The sequence below is a fragment of the Pogona vitticeps genome, chromosome 1, assembly GCF_051106095.1.
Source record: "Pogona vitticeps strain Pit_001003342236 chromosome 1, PviZW2.1, whole genome shotgun sequence".
In the NCBI taxonomy this organism is placed as follows: domain Eukaryota; kingdom Metazoa; phylum Chordata; class Lepidosauria; order Squamata; family Agamidae; genus Pogona; species Pogona vitticeps.
The window spans coordinates 301,892,895-301,910,722 of NC_135783.1; the positions used below are offsets into that span (position 1 = coordinate 301,892,895).

A 17,828-nucleotide genomic window follows, 5' to 3' on the forward strand; every position below is an offset into this window, starting at 1 on the left:
GATGGGGACAGCAGGCACAAAATTAAAAAACGCCTGCTTTTAGGGCGGAAAGCGATGAGAAACCTAGACAGCATCTTAAAAAGCAGAGACATCACCTTGCCAACAAAGGTCCGCATAGTCAAAGCTATGGTTTTTCCAGTACCGATGTATGGAAGTGAGAGCTGGACCATAAAGAAAGCTGGCCGCCGAAGAATTGATGCTTTTGAATTGTGGGGCTGGAGGAGACTCTTGAGAGTTCCCTGGACTGGAAGGAGATCAAACCTATCCATTCTGAAGGAAATCAACCCTGGGTGCTCACTGGAAAGAGATCCTGAAGCTGAGGCTCCAATACTTTGGCCATCTCATGAAAAGAGAAGACTTCCTGGAAAAGACTCTGATGCTGGGAAAGTGAAGACAAGAGAAGGGGACGTCAGAGGACGAGATGGGTGGACAGTGTCATTGAAGCTACCAATATGAAGTTGTCCAAACTCCAGGAGGCAGGGGAAGGCCTGGTGTGCTCTGGTCCATGGAGCCACAAAGAGTCAGACACAACTTAACAGCTAAACAACAACAAGAGAATTGAGTTTACCACAATTTGTATCTAAGCAAAAAATATTCTCCTCTGTTTAACAAAGATGAAAGAAATCAATGTGGAGCCCAATACACTAAGATGGACAAAGTCCCAGATGGAAAAGCCCTTAGTCCATATTGTGGCTTCACAAAAAGCTCAGAGAAGACCTGAAAATGAAAAAGGACACAAAGAGGAAATGGAAGGAAGTCAAGCCACAAAGGAAGAATGCAGATAAGCAGCAAAGAAATGAAGGAATGGCATTAGGATGGTAAAAGCACACTGTATGGGGTCTAACAAAGGGTCAATGAAACTGAATTCTGCGAGCACTCGTGGTGGCAAAAAGACTTATATTAAAAGCCTGGAAAGATGATCATCCTTCACCCTTCACACAAAAGTCAGAAAACCTGAGACAATTAGCCCCTTTTGAATGAATATCATATAGAAACCAACTCCGTGAGGTTATCTATGCAGATATATGGAAGCCCTTCATTGACTCATTGTAAATGCATAAGTTTACTGTGAACGTATATAATACCATACTATTTTGTATTGTATTGACCTTTTGTCTGTCTGTTTGTTTTGTTTTATTCTCTTGATTCTGTTTTGATCATTTTAAACTCTTTTTTTCTTTTTAGTGTAATTTAAGTTTATATTGTTATGTTAAACATGTAAAAAACCAAAAGTAAAAAGTAAAAAAAAAAAGGATGACAAAAGCAAAGAATGAGCTGAGGTTAGCAAGAGAGGCTAAAAGCAACCAAAAAAGCACTCTTCAGGTATGTGCTCTTCAACATCTTTATTAATGACTTGGATGAGGCAGTGCAGGAAATACTTATAAAATTTGCAGATGACACAAAATTGGTTGGAATAGCTAATACCTTGGAAATTAAAAAAATATTGATAGGGTTGAGCATTGGGCTGAAAACAACAGGGATAACTGCAAAGTTCTACACCTGGGGCAAGAGGGCAAATGCACAGTTACAAGGTGGGAGGCACTTGGCTTAGTTACACTATGAGCAAGAAGGGTGCTGGAATTGTTGTAGATCAAAAGCTAAGTATTAGCCAACAGTGTGATGCAGTTGCAAAAGAGGCAAATGCTATTTTAGGATGCATTAACAGAAATATAGTCTCCAAATTCCATAAAATACTAGTCTTCCTCTATTCAGTATTGGTCAGGTCTCATCTTGAGTACTGTGTTCCATTCTGGACAAGGCACTTTAAGAAGAATGCTGACAAACTGGAACAAGTTCAGACGAGGGCAACAAGGATGATCAGGGACTGGAAACCAAGCCTTCTGAGGAAAGACTGAAAGAACTGGGCATGTTTACCCTTGAGAAAAGAAGATGGAGGGGAGATAAAATAGCTCTTTTCAAATACTTGAAAGGTAGTCATACGGAGGGGGCAGGATTTGTTCTTTATCATCTCAGAGTGCAAGACATGTAATAATGGGCTCGAGTAACAAAAAAACAGATTTCAGCTGAATACCAGGAAAAGCTTCCTAACTGTTAAAGCAGGACAGCAATGGAACACCTTGGAAGGTCGTCTCCAACCCACTAGGACTGAACCATACTTCTTCTGTAAATGAATTCCTACCCAACAAAGGTAGGGTAGGAATCTAACTTTAAGACATTGGTCCCCAACCTTTCTGACACCACAAACCGGTTGGGGGAGGACGGAGTCCATATGCAGGGAAGGTGGGGCACCCCTGCACTCATGTGCACGCACGAAGGGGCAGGGCACACTCCCACGGGTGTGCGTGCACTCGTGAAGGGGCAGGGGGCGCTTGCATGGGCACGCGCTCACTCATGCACATAGGGGTGGGGGTGCACGCTCGTGTGAATGTGCAAAGGAGCAGGGGCACTGGGGAGGGTGTGCGCACACCTGAAAACATGCGCAAAGGGGCGGGGGCACACACACTCGCGTGCATGCACAAAGGGGCTATGTAGGGGGGAAGTGCATGCAATGGGGTGGTCTGTCTCCAAAGCCCAGTCTGGCCCAGGCCATGGACTGGCACTGGGCCGCGGTCTGGGGGTTGGGGACTTCTGTTTTAGGAGATGGCAAGAAATTTATTCATTCAGTTTAATTGAATGCAGGTTAAATCTGTATACTTCGCAGTGCTTGAAATCCTTTTCTGTAACCTTACACCTTTAGGCCCTGGGGGTAGGGGCTTTAATATCCAAAAACTGTTGCCAGATTGCTGCCACCAGATGTGGCTGCAGTTTTTGGATATTAAAGTCTCCCCGCCTATTCCCACTCCCATCCCAAGGCTACCCAGGTTGAAAGGGAGCTTGGAACCTGAAGGGGAGGAATACTAAACTTCACGATAAATACTTTAGATTAAATATTACAATCACAGATGGTGCTGTCAATCTGCTTGCAAGATGTAAAGATACGCCAAGAGGACTGAAGCCACTAATGTTTTATTCTACTCACTAGCACTGTTTCATTTTCAAGGGTGGAAAAGAATGGCATATGTAAGCTGGCACCAAGTTGGGGAAGTTTTTTATGATAAGAAGGAAAGTGGTTGGAACTAAGTGAACTGCAGATGTCTTCCAGGTACCCTACACAAACTTGACATTTTGCATAGCTACTATAATATATGTTTTAGGATACTTAATTATGTGCTGTGATCACCACAACTCACCTCATGCCGTTTAAAGAAGTCAGAAGATTCAAGAATACCACGAATTTCATACAGGCGGCTCAAGTATTTTTTCTGTTAAAAAGGCAGGAGGGGTTAATTTTTTACTGTGGTATGTATCTGAAAGGGAAAACAATTAAAGAAAGAAAAGCCAGCTTAACCCTGTTATGACAGAAACTGTAGTATGAGATAGTGATTTGCCACTGCGTAACGTAAGAAACTCTCCAGTTTAAACCCCATCTCCTCTAAGAATGGATATTTCAAAACACAACAGACAGGCAGATGTCATTCTCATACTATTTAAATTTTAGCAAGTATCTGGCAAAAATGTTAACCATTTGGCAGCAACCCAAGCCAGTCATGAATGAAGACTTATTGTTAATATTTTCTTTGAAAGATTTCAACTGATCAGAGGATACCTCCTCTTTCACAAGCTGAATACCCTTTCCAAGTTTAGTTTCCCTACTGTGACTACAGGCACCTCAGTCTTGTCTGGATTGAATCTCAGTTTGCCAGCCAACATTCAAACCAACATTGACCCAGATTCAGGTTCAGGGTTTCCACTGCCTCCCTGAAATCAGATGGAAAAGACGGAAAGAGCTGAGCACCATCAGCATTCTAGTGACACTGCTCTCAGTCTCTTGCCAGTTTCTTCCAGTGGCCTCAGGAAGGTGCTAAAACTACTTGGAAAATGGGAGGCCAATCAGGTGAGCATTTGTTCCGCTGTTTAGTCCAGGGACAGGACCCTGGGACAGGCACGTTCTTTTTTTCCAGCAATCACGTGACATAACTGCTTGAGCAAAGCAAACCATCCCTAGAGTGTTTCCCACTACACCTTTCTGAGCTCCTGTCAGAGGATCTCAACCACTTTTGTGGGGGTGGGATCATTCTGGTTTAGTCCATTTCCAGCATGTGTGATCACTGGGAATGGACCAAATAATTAGCCTTTAGGTTGTCAAGGAACCTCAGGTTATCAGCAAATTGAGCACTTCCTCTATTCTTTGGTGGAGGACAAAGGAAATGGGGGAGGGGCTGGAAATCAGATTCTGATATACTATCACTGAGGCACTGCATCACTTATAAAAAATTTTTTAACATTCAAAATGAGCAGTGTAGATGAGCCCTGAGATCCAACCCTGTCTAATTCCACAGGGAGATCCACAGAGTCTCCCTGAAAACTGAGCCAAATGCCAAAATGACATGGGTTTAAAAGTAACCGTATCATTTCTGAAAATCTGCATTTCGGCTGCTAACTACAAACTCTAGCTCTCTGGCCAGAAGATAGGTAGAGGATGTTAGTCTAAAAATTTTCCAGAACAGAGAGAGCTGAAGGTTTTTTGTTTTAAGTGCTGCTTTGAAGGTAGTGGCAATGTGGCTTCCGGTGGAAAAAGCATCTATTGTCTATTTCACGTCTGTCCCTTCTGGTAGCTTTAAATAGCCAGCCTATGAAAGCTTCAAGAATGTAAATGATCAGTCTCAGATGACCACGTTTTGCTTACCAGTATAGCTGTATCTCCCTTAATGAATTCTAAAAAAACCTGCAGAACTTGTTCCCGTGTTTTGGTTGTCTTGAAGTTGGTGTTACACGTACCATCAGCCTTCTGCAAGAGGAAAAGGAAAGCGGTACTTTGGCATACAGAGGAAAGAAGACAGAAGCCCAAGAACAATGAAAAGCAGAGCCTTTCAAAAGATATGCTTTAAAAAAGGCCTCCCAAATTTTGAACTGAGTGACTTTTCTTCAGAAGCAACTGAACTAGTTCCATCAAGACCACTAAGCTAATGTTCCACACTAACTGCAGAAAGCTACGCTGGCATGCCATAGTGTTTAAAACTGCCCTCCTCAACCTGATGCCATCAAGATGTTTTGAATGACAAGTACTATCCTCTCCAGCCAACATGAGGAAATGGGGGGAGGAGGGGTCTCAGTAAGTGTGACCACAGTTCAGTGGACTGAGAATCGGTGACTGGGGTTCACTGTGGAGAAGGGAACCGTTAGCTCATTGGAAAAAAAAAACAGAAGATAAACATAGCAGCTGCTGTCTGTCTGTCTAAATCACCCTGTCATATATTAGTGCACTTTAGAGACAGCTTGTACATGCAGTTGGGTCCAGGCATAGTACATTATAAGAGTTAAATCCTACATGTTTAAGCAAGACATGATTAAATTAAGTCCCATTGATTTTAACTGGTCTATTCTTATGTCTAAGTCTGGATCCACTTTGTTACAAACAGGACAAAGTGGGAAGGAATATAATGAATGACTACCAATGCTTGTGAAAAAAGTACAGTACTATGTTATGAAATCATGCTTCTGTCAATTAAAAGATGTGAAGTAAAACTGGATGGAATTCAGATCTGATTTTTAGTAACCAAATGCCTAATCAAATTTGACCTTGTGCAGGCATCCAAAATTACAGAATGATCTCTTAACAGAGTCAAATTATTGCACCGTGCCCAACATCCTCTGCATTTCACTGCCACTCCTCCAGAACGTTTGCTCCAGAAGGGTGGGCCAAGGCTCAGACACAAGCCTATTCAGATGACAAGACAAGGGAAAGTTATGTAACAGCCATGCACCGTGGGCAGAGATATCTCAGAGAACTCTGAAGTGATATACACTCCCCATGAGTGTGAGTACAGAGAATGGATCTTTTCAGTCTGCTACCAGATGGCATACACTAGCTGTGTATTCTGCAACATCGATATGAGATTCATAAAAGGAAAAATCTGACAGCATCATCCTCCACACTTTTTTGGCTAACAGATCTTCCTGACCTATCGTTGGGAGGACAGAAAAACATGTTTCATACGTTTTATTTATGTACCACACATGCACACAGAGAGAGACAGAAAGGCCTTTTGGACCTTAAGTCATCTAAAAATGTTTCAGAATTAAAGAATGTATGCACAGATATATTATATAGGTATGTAGGAACAGTGAAGCATATGTTGTAGTGGGAAAGGTAATAAGGTCCATAACTATTTCTGATATTTAAGACGTCCCTAACTTTTGATTATGGCCCTGAATTAACACTCAATTGTTATCTATACAAGCAATGATTTCATAGGTTATAGAAGGAACAAATAGTGGGTGGACTATATCGCTGAAAAACTAATTTTTCTAGGGCTAAAAAAACCAGTAAAGCAGGTTGGACTGTCTTCATTGTGGAGATAATTTTGTATGATAAAAGTTAAAACATTTGTGGGCTCCAATCAATGCTCTTTTTATCTAGCATTGCACTGGTGCACTGTGGAATCCTACAAAGAGCACGCTATGATGAAGACTGGTGTGGATTTGGAAACCCAAATGTACAGTACTGCTGAATCAGAATGGCCTCAACTTTGCCTTTCAGTAAAGACCATTTCGTGGAGTCTGGAAAATTAACCGGCCACTCCGGGTTTTTTTTATATATATTCTTTTTGCTTCACTCTCATTCCCCCACCCGATTCCGCCTGTTGTTCCTACAACACCCAGTTCATATGCATCTGAAGTGTGATGCTTTCAAGCACTTTTCTTGTACAATGGAAACAATTATGGAAAGCTGCAACAAGGAAGAGCTAAAGTAGGACTGGAAGATATCTCACCTTAATCCCTTCAATCCGGAAACCTAAATTTGCACTGGAGCTGATGGTCTCCCTCCACTGCATATAGCGAGGTTTGGTCACTGCACGCTGTGTGTTCTCCTCAGCGGTGGGTGCCAGAGGGTCCACATCAATCATCTTTTTATACATGTCCTTACGCAGCTTGGGTTTTTCTCGTGCTTTAATCAATTCCTCCTCCAAGTATGTCCTGCAAAAATAACATGAAAGTGAACACTTCGTTGATGCTTGAAATTACAGGGGGAACAGGCTGATTTTTCATGCTATCCAACACATACGTGGCCAAGTTTGTTATGGGCAACATTAAATATCACTTGGACCAATCAGCTCTAAGATTTAAAATTATAAACTGCAATCCTGAACAGCGCTAGGACAGGGAAAGAGGAAACGTGGTAATCAAAGCTTTTGCTGGAAATCAGTCACCTGGCTAAACATGTCAGGTAGTTTAATTTTTTAAAAGCATCATGGCTTATATGGGGAATTGGGCTGCTACTATACAAAACCATGTTAGCCAAAATGGAAACAGCAAGATTTTCCTTGTCCTACAACAACTGAAACTTTCCCAAGAAATGTTTGGTGCTCAATAAGGCTCCATCAGCTGCTATATGTAAAACCAGTGAAGGAAGATACTTTCAGATGAGACTTTGTTTGTGCAACTGCCTTGATTCAAATATGAAATTTTATTTGGGGTGGAGGCAATGTTTCCCATTTATAATCCCTCCCGTTCCCAAAGACTATATCTAGTGACATCCTGTTACAGAAAGAAAAGGAATAACTGCATAATATATTTTGACTGCTGGCAGGACAGCTGCCTTCTTTTGGAAGTACCAAGGGCAGGGAAGAAACAAAGTGGATTGAGAAATGTTTACAGGGCAATCAAAATATTTTGCTTAAAGGCTGCTTACATTTCTGGGTAGGAGAAAAAGGCTTAGCTCATCTCCTTCCTTTTCAGTTTGGAAAACTTACTTTTTTGGATTACAGCTTCCAGCATCTTTCAGCCAATATGGTCCCCCACCACACTAGCTGGAGAATTCTGGGTTTTGTCACCCAAACAAGTAATTTTTCTTGGCTTTGCTAGGGGTTTTTTGTAGGGTGGTTTTGTTTTGTTTTTTGCTTTTTTTATATTTTGAAAGAGACAGATAAGCACATGACTGAATAAGATGCTATAAAGAAAATAAACAGAAAGACATTGGATAAAGGATGTCCCAGGCAATAATGCCTTTATTTTTTACAAGAGTAGGATAACGTTTTATGGCATCCCTATGCAATAATCTCCTTATTTGGATCATGATAATCTGTACTGTTGGGTCCCCACCCTTAACTGTGTATATTGCTTTCATATTAACCCATATGTATCTGAAAGCACCCATCTCTGAACAAATAGTGTTGCCATTCAAATCCAGAAGTACAGAGGATGCAATTGTTATTCACATCCTATGTATCAGCGTTCCACAGGCACATTGCTCTAGAAAAGTTGACCTTGTCTTGTTTTGGAGATAAGCTGTTTAGCCTTTGGGTGGGACACCCCCAAGGAATATTGGATAATATACTGAGTAGAGATTTTAGCTCAGTGACAAAGCATAGTTCTGGGTTCAGTTCCTCAGTATTTCCAGGTAGGTCTGCAAAGGAATCTGAGAGAGAGTAACTCCAGTAACTCTGGAGAGCTACTATCATTCATACCTTGACAATTCTGTGCTAGATGAACCCAACTGACCCATTACAACGCAGCTTCCTAAGCTACTAACTGATTGGCCATTATGAACTAGACTGGCTTCAGTCTAATCCAGAAGGTGTTCTTCTTACGTTACTACAAGAAGCAGACTATGACCATTCAATTCTCACAGAGTTTGACCACAGCTTGGAAATGTTTTTTAAAAAATAATAATACTAATACAACTCCTAAAATCCTCAGCAAGAGCCCGTGCTGGAGTTGTTGTCAAAAAAGAGAGGTTACCTACCTGTAACCATGGTTCTTCTAGTGGTCGTCTATGAATCCACACAACTGGGTTGTTCTGCAATTGCACTGAACTTCTCAAAGGTTTCTAGAGCTTAAAGACACATGATTAGTGGGACGTTCCCCCTTGGAGCGCATGCTCTGCCCATCACCAATCCCCTCAGTTCCTGTGAAAACCCGCTGCTGTCAAAGAGCTATTTCAAAGTACAACGTGACAGACAAAGGAGAGGATGGGCGGAATGTGTGGATTCACAGAGGACCACTAGAAGAACCATGGTTACAGGTAGGTAACCTCTCTTTCTTCTTCGTGGCCTCTGTGAATACACACAATTGGGTGATTAGCAAGCTGACTTACCAGATGGTGGGACATCACGGTAGAAAGGATGCCAAAACAGCTCTGCCAAAACCAGCATCATTCCGTGACCTGACATTGAGATGGTAATGTCTGACAAAGGTCGATGGAGTAGACCATGTGACTGCATGGCAAATGTGAAGGAATTCAGTCCCACGCTGGAAGGCAGTAGATGTTGGCAGAGCTCTGGTAGAATGGGCCTTTAAATGTTCAGGAGGTGTTTTGCCCATTAACTCATATGCCAATGAGATAGTCTGGACAATCCATCTAGAAATAGACTGAGGCGAAGCTGGAGCTCCTTTATGAGGGCCCTGAAAACAGAAAAAGTCTCTGTGATTTTCTGAATGATTTGGTCCTGTCAATGTAAAAAGCCAGAGAATGTTTTACGTCAAGTGTATGAAGCATGCGCTCGAGAGGTGTTGGTGGAGATGGAAATAGGGTAGGTAGAATTATCAGTTGAGGTGAAATTCAGATACAACTTTAGATAAGAAGGACACATCAAAATAAAGAGTGACCTTATCTGGATGGAACTGAAGGAAAGGTGGATCGGATCGGAGGGCTGCAAGTTCACTAGCTTGCTTAGCAGATGTTATTGCCACGATGAAAGATGTTTTCAAGGAAAGTAGTTTAAGATCCCAGGTAGCCACTGGTTCAAAGGGTGGTCAAGTAAGTGCATTGAGGACAAGTTGTAAAGATCACGTGGAGGGCGAATATTGTTGAGTCCCTTGAGAAATTTTTTTAAAATTGGATAAGAAAAAAATCTGGCTGATTCAGAATTAGGAGGTTGATAAGCTACAATAGCAGATATATAAACTTTCAAGGTGGAATGAGATAGTCCATAATTGAAGAGATGAAGGACAAAGGTAAGTAAAGTCTTTAAAGAAACTGGTGTTGCAGGTAGGTTCTGGGAATCAGTAAAGGAAAGAAATGCTTTCCATTTGTTTTGGTATAGAAGCCAGGTAGAGGGCTTTCGAGCTTGATCAAGTACATCTTTTATGGCGGGAATATCCTCCATGCTGTCAGGTTCAGAGAGGGTATGTCTGGATGGTAAATCATCCTGTCGTCTTGAGTGAGAAGGTTGGGGATCGGCAGGAGCCAGAATGAGTGGGTTGACATCGACCTCAGATGGGTGAACCATGGTTGTCTCGGCCACCATGGAGCAAGAAGGATTGCATTTGACTGGAACTGTCAAAGTCGAATGATGGTTCTTCATATGAGCGATATCGGAGGGAATAGATAGAGGAGGTCCTTGTCCCAGTCTATCATTAAGGCATCTCCGATCAAGTTCTTGTCAATACCGGCTTGAGAACAGTAATGTTGGCACTTGGTATCTGCTTGAGAAGCAAAGATGTCGATGGATGTCCCAACGTTCGCAAAGAAGATCGACGATTGTGTCATTTAGGAACCATTTTTGTGTCCTCAAGGTGAGATAGTCCGTGAGGGAGTTTTCGTCTGTGGCTATGTGGACTGCTACTGGAAAGATGTGATGATGGTAACACCATTCCCAGAGCTCAACGGTCAAGTACAGTAGGGATAGAGAACGTGTATCTCGTTTGTTTACATAGTAAAGGGCTGTCGTATTGTCCATAGCGAGTTCGACTGCATGTCCTGCGATAACTGGTAGAAAAGCGTGGAAAGCCTTGATAATTGCTAAAAGTTCAAGATGATTGATGTGCATTGTTTTCTCTTGGTTTGTCCATAGGCCATGGATCCTGTGATGCAGATAATGTGCTCCCCATCCCGACAGACTGGCATCGGTGGTAACTTGTATCATCAACTGAAGAGGCAAAAAGAGTTTTCTGATGAGCAAATTTGGGAGAAACGTCCACCAAGTGAGTTGATGTGCGAGCTCGGGTGTTACTGTAAGACGCATAGACAGGTGGACTGCCATGGGATTGAATAGTGACAGGTACCATGATTGAAGCAACCTCATTTTGAGCCGTGCATGCTGTATAACTACAGTTGTCAAGGCTATGAGTCTGAGGAGGTGTTGGACATGATGGGCTGATACCAAGGCTAAAGGTCGGAATGGTCGAATAGCCTTTTTTAATTTGAGGATCCTCTCATGTGGGAGGAAGGCTCTGGCCTATAGGGAATCAAACGGCGCCCTGATGTAGGTAGCATTTTGAGATGGCTTAAGATGACTTGGCGAGATTGACGTTGAGGCCAAGATCTCAAAGTGTATCGAGAGTGAGTTGGGTAGCTCTGCCAGCATTGTGATACGAGGTTGAGACTATCAACCAGTCGTCTACGTAAGGGAATATATTGATACCTCAAAGTCGAAAATAGGCAGCAACTGGTGCCATGCATTTAGTAAAAGTCCTCGGTGCTGTGGAAAGTCCGAATGGGAGAGAGCAAAACTGGTATGTGGTGTTGTAGAATCGGAATCGAAGGAATTTGTGGTGATTCAGATGAATAGAGATGTGAAAGTATGTGTCTTGGAGATCGATGACAACAAACCAGTCTCCCTGTGAAACGAGAGGAATTATAGTGTCTAGTGTCAACATTCTGAAGTGTCTAGGTCGAATGAATTTATTGAGATTTCTGAGGTTGAGGATGGGACGAAGTCCTCCATTCTTTTTCGGAGTAGAAACCATCATGCATGTCATTACAGAAGGACTGTAGTTATGGCTTGTTTTTGGAGAAGGAAAACTTCTTCTTGAAGGACCGTCGAATAAGGTGTATTTTTAACTTCCGATCGGTGGAACAGTTTTAAATTCAATGAGGCAGTGGTCTTCAACCTTGGGCCTCCAGATGTTCTTGGACTACAACTCCCAGAAGCCTTCACCACCACATCTGCTGGCCAGGATTTATGGGAGTTGAAGTCCAAGAACATCTGGAGGCCCAAGGTTGGAGACCACTGCAATGAAGTAACCAATTTTAATGATAGAAAGGACCCATTGGTCATTAATTATAGAGTGCCAAGCATTAAAGAAGGGATGCAATCTTGTTTGCAACCAGGTTGAAGAATTGAGAATAGGTGAAGGGAGTCTATGTGTATTGCTTACCCTTCTTTTGAGGGCACTGAAAGAGTTGTTGTTGCTGGATTCAAAAGAATGGTGGAGCTGAGGTTGAGGGTCCCTGAAAAGGTCTGTCCAATGTTTGAGGTTTGTATTGTCTGTATGGTTGTTGAAATTGTTGGTTAAAAGGTTATCTTCAATATTGTGGCCGATGGCATCTGTATGTCTGCTGGACTGAGTAGGATTGAGCTGTTTTATAGATCTTATGGAGGTTGTCCATCACTTCGTCTGTTTTTTTCATTGAAAAGTCCAGCCCCTTCAAACGGTAGATCCTCTATTCTAGATCTGGTATCGTCCGATATTCTAGCAGATCGAAGCCATGCATGACGCTAGAGCGCAATAGAGGTGGCCATAGCTTTAGAGGTGGCATCCGTGATATGGCAAGATGCAATCCTCTGTTGTTTGGCAAGTGTGGAAGCCTCGGTATGGATGTTATGAACTTCTAACTTAGACGACTCCGGGGCTGTTTCAAGTACTGGGAGAATCTTGTGGAGGGGGGGGATCAGCAAAACGCGGGCAGAGAAAAACCTGGAATAAACTCATAGAGGAAACATCAAATAAAGAAAGATGATTGAAAGGAATTTGAAGTAAATAAATGATGATTCAATAGGAAGTATAAATTCAATAGATCGCTCTAGTCTCCAAAGCAGGTAAACCCAACACGGCAGAAAAAAGGAACCGAGGGGATCGGTGATGGGTGGAGCATGCGCTCCACAGGGGAACATCCCATTAATCATGTGTCTTTAAGCTCTAGAAACTTCTGAGAGGTTCAGCGCAGGAGCAGAACAATCCAACTGTGTGCATTCACAGAGGCCACAAAGAAGAATACAGCTTTTCCAAACTCTAAGAAGAACTCAGAACACCAACCTTTTCAGTCAGCTAGCTACCCAGAAAAACTAGGGAGAAAAAGCTGTGGGGCCTGACAGTGTGACTCAACTGGTACTGAGCCAGAATGGAGCACTGACATTAACTCTTTTTTAATTCTTACTATGACAGTGGGATGGATGGATGGATGGATGGATGGATGGATGGATGGATGGATGGATGGATGGATGGATGGAAGGAAGGAAGGAAGGAAGGAAGGAAGGAAGGAAGGAAGGAAGGAAGGAAGGAAGGAAGGAAGGAAGGAAGGAAGGAAGGAAGGAAGGAAGGAAGGAAGGAAGGAATGTTATTATATAAATGATACAAGCTTGTTTGGAGATTCTAGCAGGGGAGCACAGCTATTGTTTACCCTTGACCAAAGAATGGTACACTCCTTCTATCTGGGATGGTTGTCCTCATCCACCAAGTGTGCAGCTTTGGGGGGGATGCACATGGAATAGTAAGAAAGGAAGGGGACACCTGCCTAGCCAGCCAGATCAGCCGAATCAACCCTGGCAATCACCCTCAATAATTTGGTTTCTCTTCAGATAAAATAAATGATACAAGTTTTAACCAAAAACTACTACTATTATTATTATTATTATTATTATTATTATTATTATTATTATTATTATTATTATTATTATTATAATTATTATTATTATTATTATTATTATTATTATTATTATTATTATTATTATTATTATTATTATTATTATTATTATTATTATTATTATTATAGACCAGGCACAGTCAATCAAAAGTATAAAAACATTGATGGGTATTATATGACAGATATAAATCTTAACCAAAAACCTAAGTATCTGTTAAATATCAGTGCAGTATGTATATTGGTCCTAATATTGCTGGTTTCTATAATTCTGATGGTGTTATTTCTGAGATCTGTAACTGTTTATAATACTGTATGAAACTTCTTGATATTGTTCCCAAAGCCCCGATGACTATGGGGACCACTGAAGTGTGTTTCATCCACAAGCAAGATGTTTGTTTCCAGATCTCTGTATTTTGTTAGTATTTCCAACTCTTTATCTTCAATTCTGGCATTCCCTGGAATAATTATGATTATTATCCCACCTGATTCCCATCTTACAGTCCATCACACAAGGCCCTTCAAAATTTGCTAGAAGGTCATCCAGTTGCAAATAGGACTCGCCATCTCTCTCCACCATGCCATGGAACACAGGGACACAGGAGCACAATGGATCTTTCATGAGCAGCTGAAAGCATTTCTCCTCATTGTCAGAATAGCGCTTCAAAATTGTCCCACCGTCAGCTGCCTTGAAACTCCCTGTAGCAAACAGCACCATGGAGACATTCATTCTTCAGTTTGCAGCAGGGAAAAGGCCTCTCCTCCCACTCAGACTGCCACACCCCTACCTTCTAGGAAGCAGGCAGCTGGAAAGATAACCTGTGACTTGTAAAAAAATGCACCCAATGCAAACAGTGTCTGACTAGTTAAAAACAAAACAAAACAAAAAGGTGATAAAATCTATGTATTGTTATCACCGTGTTCTGAATTGAGCTCCATGCTGTACCTACTCTTAGCACTCAACAGAGACACAGCTCATCACTGTGATCATTAACCAGCAAGCCATGTCTAGACATCAAGGCATGCTCTTTTGGTACATACATGCTCTCTTTTCTCTAGGTACTGATAACACCCTGGGAATCTTGCCGCTCTGTTAATTTACTATCCTGTAAAGGGATCCAGCATAAACCAGCCAACTAATAAATGAGACTAAATGCATGCCACAGCCCAGATGAAGCCAGAACAGTGGCGCACTTGCACTTTTAAAAAATAATAGTTTTTTTTCCCTATTTGGGTGTCTATTAGGTCATATCTTCTGAAACAAATTCATGCTACAAAAGAATTGTCACATTCATGCAGACAATATATAAGATTGCATCTTAGCTGCAGTCTCAAGAATTCTGTGCAGAATGCATGAGGTTCCTATGGAGTCAGAACAAACCTAGCTATAATTGACTACACTAATCCTCATCTCAAATTGAAAAAAGAACCTACAAAAAGATTTTTTTTTCCCCTTGATTATCTCTTCTTTCTGATCCGTGCTGGGTTACATCCCCTTCATTTGGCCAGTCACATAGTTACTGAATGAGCAGTAAAGTAGGCAAACGAACATCATATAAAGCCATCTGGACAGTAGTAAACAAGTCAAAGACAGAGACATGGAATGAACTCCCATGATATAATACCACTATCTGTATATTCAAAGCATGATCCACCTTTCAAAAAATCATAAAATAGATTAGGGTCAGATTATTTTGTTTTCAATATTCATACCGGCATTCATTATCAATCTGCTGATTCCTATGTCTGTCAGAAACATTGAGCCTACATGCTTTAAGGTTTTATTTGCATAAACAAAGGTGGGAAATGTAATATATGAAATCTGAATTTGTTGAGATGCTTATAAAAGCCCAGAGGTCAGCTCCAGTTCATGAGCCTGCTGAACAAACTTGACTGAATTAATCAAATAACAAAGCCTCAACTTTTTTTTTCATTCACTTCAATATGCAAGGTGCATAATACCATAGATTCAGAGCTGGTAGTATCTTTAAAACCAGGTTTAAAACACTTATCTCTGTGTCAGTTTGTTCTGAGACAATCCAAGCATTTAGGTTAGGCCAGCACCCCCAATCTAGTGTCCTTCATATGTTTTACAACTCCCATCACACTGAACACTGCCATGCTGACTGGGACTGATGAGGACAATAGACCAGAACATCCCAAACCTTCTGTATATGGGCTGGACTACATAGTTCTCTTTTTGAATATCAGAGGCTTAGGGAGGCATATTTGAGCCTTTCAATTTATTAACATTTTAACTGCCCGTGGAGATCCGCCTGGCTCCCTCTCTGGGTATCTTCAGAAGCAAAGTCAAGACTCTGGGCAGGCTTTCCCTCTTGCAATACAGTGGGGTTTCTACTTAAGAACTTAATCCGTATTGGAAGGTGGTTCTCAAGTGGAAAAGTTCTTATGTAGAATCTGCATTTCCCATAGGAATGCATTGAAAACCATTTAATCCGTATCTGCTCTTTTCCGTCCATAGAAACTAATGGGAAGCTGCTATTCCGCCTTCTGCCACTAGAGGGGGATATTTTTTCTTTTTTTCTTAGGTCAGGGAACAGTGTTAAAAGCACTTCTGACGAAGCTAATTTTGAAGCAATGGACTGAAAACCAATTAATCCGTTCTGGCTGTTTTTTTGTTATGTAGAGGTGCGTTCGTACATTGAAGCATTAGTTCCTATAGGAACTAATGCAAAGCTGGTTAATACGTACTCTACCACTAGGGGGAGAATTTTTTTTAACCTAAGATGACCTAAGGTTAAAAAAAGAGCAGGAAAGGTTTTTTTTCCTGTTCTTATCTAGGATTTCTGTTCTCAAGTAGAAGCAAAATTTAGCAAACGGAGCTGTTCTTAAGTAGAATTGTTCTTAAGTAGGGACGTTCTTAAGTAGAGACCCCACTGTATCCTAAATTCACATTTTACCATATTGGATTTATAGTGCATGTTTATTGGTTTAACTGTTTTAAAATTTGTAATGCCGCCAAGAGTAAACCTTTGGTCTAGATGGGCAGGGTAGAAATCAACTAAAATAAAATATATACCTGCTTTCTACTTGCAACTAGTCATCCAAAGAAAGAAGGATCTCACCTGTATGACCAGCCAGCTGTACCCAGGAGTAGCGCTTCTTGAAAGGGCTGATGACAGGCAAATTAACAATTGTTTTTATGGTCTGCCATGCTTTTTTCTGAAACACAGAAAGAAAAGGCATTTGTGTTTATGCATGCCAAACAATCAGATGTTTGTGCCGAGGAAATATATGTTGTTCTCTATTTCTTCTTGTAAGGCCCAATCAATTTCCAAGGAAATCACATTCAAACCACACTAAGGCAGAGACTCGTCCACCCAAAAGACTGGACACCAAAACACAACAGGAGCAATATACTATATATGCAATCCAATGCAAAGAGGAATGTTCGGAGCTCTACATTGGAGAAACCAAACAGTCATGAAACAGGAGAATGGCCCAGAACAGGAGGGGCAATGGATCTGAACCACGATCAGTAGCATAATTTCATTTGAAGGAAAGCAACATGGAGGATATATCAGAGGTCTCCTAGCAACTCTCCTCAGACTGAAGAAGCTACTTGGATGAGTAATAAAACATTTCAACCTAATAAGAAAGAAGTCCAGTTGCCATGACTCAACTTGCAGATAACCTCACCTGGATGACTGAGAATCTTTACAGATATATTGTTCCAAACAGATATGCCACTTCTACAGAAGTGGATACCCATGGAAAGGCATTGGTAATTCTATTAATTAATGCAGTTAGATTCATGGCAGCATTCAAACTCTATCACAGGCATAGCTAATTCACGTTAAACACCATTAAACAGAAAGAAGAATACACATTGCAGGGAAATAAAACCAGAATTCTTAACTATTTTCACAAGCTCAATGCCATACCCATATTGCTTGAAACAAATAGCATATTTAAAACAAAGTACGGTAAAAGCTCTACCTTCTTGCTCTGTCAATCAAAGGAGTCTGAATAATTTGGACTAATCTGTTATTTCAACCTGGCTGAAATTATTTCAACGTCTTCACTACACAGTGAATAAGATGGGGGTTATTCAATCCAGACAAAATAGATGAATTGTTAGCAAGTGATCAGTGCTGCCATCTGTATAGGTAATGTCATCTGCACCTGCCACCTGAATTAACTGGCACTCCCCTTAATGGATCTAGCCACTGTTTATGGGATATCTTCCTCCAGTTGAAGCTCATTTGGAAAGTACATAAAA

The 17,828-nt window shown here is 41.3% G+C and overlaps 1 protein-coding gene across 2 annotated transcripts in view; it reads right to left on the minus strand.

The window, feature by feature from the left end:
* ITPKA (inositol-trisphosphate 3-kinase A) overlaps positions 1–17,828 on the minus strand; it is an 84,595-nt gene that overhangs the window by 3,688 nt on the left and 63,079 nt on the right. Inside the window, exons 2-7 of one of the 2 annotated variants that reach the window (XM_072986248.2) lie at positions 16,672–16,768; positions 14,071–14,284; positions 6,774–6,978; positions 4,688–4,789; positions 3,192–3,263; positions 1,656–1,876 (exon numbers count right to left, since the gene is read on the minus strand). In XM_072986248.2, the coding sequence (XP_072842349.2) occupies positions 1,796–1,876; positions 3,192–3,263; positions 4,688–4,789; positions 6,774–6,978; positions 14,071–14,284; positions 16,672–16,768 (771 nt within the window). In that variant the 3' untranslated portion in view covers positions 1,656–1,795. Of the gene's footprint in view, positions 1–1,655; positions 1,877–3,191; positions 3,264–4,687; positions 4,790–6,773; positions 6,979–14,070; positions 14,285–16,671; positions 16,769–17,828 lie in introns of those variants that run through there. The other variant, XM_020793778.3, reaches the window with a different exon arrangement.